The sequence below is a fragment of the Stenella coeruleoalba genome, assembly GCF_951394435.1.
Source record: "Stenella coeruleoalba genome assembly, chromosome: 1".
Taxonomy (NCBI): domain Eukaryota; kingdom Metazoa; phylum Chordata; class Mammalia; order Artiodactyla; family Delphinidae; genus Stenella; species Stenella coeruleoalba.
In genome coordinates, this window is record NC_137169.1 from 107,373,009 (window position 1) to 107,376,332 (window position 3,324).

A 3,324-nucleotide genomic window follows, 5' to 3' on the forward strand; every position below is an offset into this window, starting at 1 on the left:
AACCTTGGCGCAAGGGTCAACATCATTCACCAAATAATTCTTGGTAGTGGGGGCTCTCCTAGGCATTACAGGATGTTTAGCAGCATCCCTGGCATCTACCCACTAGATGCCAGTAGCGCCCCTCTCCCCAAGTGATGACAATCAAAAATGTCTCCAGATACTGCCAATATCCCATGGGGAGTGTGATGGAGGGGGTGGGAAATCTATCTGGTTGAGGGTCACGGGGCTAAGTAGGCCAACGTACTAAAGCACCTGGTGATGTTGAAAGTTTGTGACAGACACCTAGAGATTTATGTTAAAAACAGATTAAAACATTAAGAAACAGCGGCAGCTGGGGAAACTATAGGGCTATCCGTACGCTAGAATAAAATAAAACCCAACTCACTTACTAGTTTAATAGTTTAATAAGAGACAGCCCTTCCCCGCTCCTCCGTACCTAAGCTCCCATTGAAGACTCAGACTAGGTAGGAACCACCTTAAGGACCAATCACTTGTTACCAGCGACATGACACATACCACTAGGTGGCGCCACTGGACCATGGGAGGTCCTAGATTTTAACAGGGCAACCATTCAATCACTGTCCCAATCTAGCCCCAAGTCCAAAAGCACTCGTGATCATGGGCCCACCCTACCCAACCAACAACTAAACCCACCTTTTATCAAGTGTTTACAGCCACTTTCCCCGATAATTTAAGTGGCTCTGAAAAGAGCCTTTGGGGTAAAATAGATGTTCTAGTTCGTCTCTTGCACGCTTACTTCGAACTGGTGTACTTGGTGACCGCCTTGGTGCCTTCCGACACGGCGTGCTTGGCTAGCTCGCCGGGCAGCAGCAGGCGCACAGCCGTCTGGATCTCCCGGGACGTGATAGTCGAGCGCTTGTTGTAATGCGCCAGGCGCGACGCTTCGCCCGCGATGCGCTCGAAGATGTCGTTCACGAAGGAGTTCATAATGCCCATGGCCTTCGAAGAAATGCCGGTGTCTGGATGAACCTGCTTCAGCACTTTATATACATAAACAGAATAGCTCTCTTTCCGGCTACGCTTGCGCTTCTTACCGTCTTTCTTCTGCACTTTCGTGACAGCCTTTTTGGAACCTTTCTTAGGAGCAGGAGCAGATTTTGCTGGATCCGGCATCTTCACACAGGAGAACCCCCACACGCCAGTAGAAGTGATCCCGACTACACCGAAGCAGGCTGGTTACGCGCTACTTATAGAGCCTGTATGCAAATGAAGACTAGCACAGTATTACGTTTTTATTGGTTAATATCCAACAGTGTCGTCATAGAGGGGCGGAGTCCATGTAAATAAGGTTCTGCTTGCGCTCCCTCAGTGGCCCTTAGAACAAATGTCTTGTTAACCAATCAAAATGTTCCATTTCACACTAACCACTAAATTATGTAAAAAGTAGTTTCACCTGTTTGTGGTCTTTTGATGTTAATTGGTTTTCACTTTTACTTGGAGATCTGAAGTGCCAGCTAAAGACAAGTTAACTTTCTCATTTTTGCATCATTTTACGCCTCTGTACTACTTTGTGGAAGTTTGTTGGATTACGGTTTTTGCAACAATACCTCAGCCCACATTTTCTTTTTTTTTTTTTTGCGCGGTTTGCGCCTCCTGTCTTATGCAACGAGGAAGATGGGTTCTTACACATCTCGGGACTCTTGCCCCCATTCTTAGTTGAAATCCCGAGTAACTACTTGGGGACCGAGGATTTTATCTAACATCCGGCCTAGTTCTATAGTAACTGTACAGTCGGGCTGAAAACCCAGATTGCCATCCCAACAGTTATCACATAATGACGGCCTTCTAGAGTGTCACTTAATTTCAGTATTCAGATTTGTGCTAACGTTTTGTACTAGCACTTTGGAACGCGTTACAAACGACTGGTAGAACATATTCTATCCTCTTGCAAAGTTTGGCAAGGTTGGCGCTCTGGACTAAGAAATCAAGCCAGCAAATAAAAGCAGTACTTGACCGACACGACCCAGACCTTGCCTCTGGTGGTCCCTCTAGCGTGTCTGCCTTAATTCCATAACCTCACCACCAACACGTGCGAGACTCCCCGACCCACTTTACCCTTAACACTTGTGCATTAGGAACTCACCAAGCTTAAAGCTGGTGAGTTCCTGTTGCTCTTTATAAAAACATGGGCGCCCTTTATGAAGACAGCTGCTCTTTATGAAAACATGGGTGGCTCTGAAAAGAGCCTTTAAATCGTCTAGTTTAAAGCGTGTGCCTTAAGCCCGCTCCCCGCGGATGCGGCGGGCCAGCTGGATGTCTTTGGGCATGATGGTCACGCGCTTGGCGTGGATGGCGCACAAGTTCGTGTCTTCAAACAGCCCCACCAGATAGGCCTCACTCGCCTCCTGCAGCGCCATCACGGCCGAGCTCTGGAAGCGCAGATCAGTCTTGAAGTCCTGCGCGATCTCGCGCACAAGCCGCTGGAAAGGCAGCTTGCGGATCAGCAGCTCGGTCGACTTCTGGTAGCGCCGGATCTCCCGCAGGGCCACGGTGCCCGGCCGGTAGCGGTGCGGCTTCTTGACGCCGCCAGTGGCCGGCGCGCTCTTGCGGGCCGCCTTGGTGGCCAACTGCTTCCGCGGGGCCTTGCCACCAGTCGACTTCCGGGCAGTCTGCTTTGTACGCGCCATGATAGCTCACTGGTTTTACTCACCAGCCCGTAGGCAGTCTTATTTATAGACATAGCCTCGTCTTGATTGGGCCAGAAAAACTAGGAATTTCCGAAAATGTAATCTCATTGGCTAGAAATCAATCCTATTTATTGCGCAGAAGATTGTTATGCTAATCTTTTATAACCTCCCCCTTCCAGTACTTTTCTATAATCTTATCGATCACAGATTTTTCTTTTCAGACCTTTTCTTTAAACTGCTGTAACGTTTGTAAGAGCAATTTATAAAGTGTTTTTACACGCTTGGGGTTTATATATTAGCAGGTTCTTTCGAAATGCAAGCATGCCCTAGGTTTCAGCCTGCATTTCCACTTACTAGTTACTGTAACTCCTCTCCCATAGCTAACATTTATTTAGCTTCTGACACCGAGCTAAGCAAGTCAGAGTTACATTATGACTGAGGTTCAACAAAATATGTGGTTGAAGGAACCAAAAACTAAACTTAACGTTTACCTGATTCGGATCTCCGCCAAAGCTGTGTGCTGACTGGTACCAATTTACAGAGTAGAGCCTTCAGCCTTTTCCCCTTGGAATGCGGTTTCCTCCTCCTCAATCCATCAATGGCTAATTTGGTCCTATAGATGGAACGCTTTAAGTAACGGACGATAAGACCAGAAATATTAATTTCTCCTTTACAA

General features: G+C 47.4%; 2 protein-coding genes across 2 annotated transcripts; both read right to left on the reverse strand.

Moving 5' to 3' along the window:
• Nucleotides 1-690: 690 nt before the first annotated feature.
• On the reverse strand, nt 691-1,170 carry LOC307191912 (histone H2B type 2-F). Its single transcript, XM_079932238.1, has one exon. The coding sequence runs from the start codon at nt 1,132-1,134 to the stop codon at nt 754-756; it is 381 nt and encodes a 126-aa protein (XP_079788364.1). The 5' UTR covers nt 1,135-1,170; the 3' UTR covers nt 691-753.
• A 1,016-nt stretch (nt 1,171-2,186) lies between these two features.
• On the reverse strand, nt 2,187-2,650 carry LOC307194701 (histone H3.2). The gene has a single exon (XM_079937958.1). The coding sequence runs from the start codon at nt 2,646-2,648 to the stop codon at nt 2,238-2,240; it is 411 nt and encodes a 136-aa protein (XP_079794084.1). The 5' UTR covers nt 2,649-2,650; the 3' UTR covers nt 2,187-2,237.
• Nucleotides 2,651-3,324: the final 674 nt, after the last annotated feature.

Excerpts from the sequence above, each read along its gene's own strand:
- LOC307194701 (XM_079937958.1), bottom strand. The coding sequence starts at position 2,648 with ATGGCGCGTACAAAGCAGACTGCCCGGAAGTCGACTGGTGGCAAGGCC.
- LOC307191912 (XM_079932238.1), bottom strand. The coding sequence starts at position 1,134 with ATGCCGGATCCAGCAAAATCTGCTCCTGCTCCTAAGAAAGGTTCCAAA.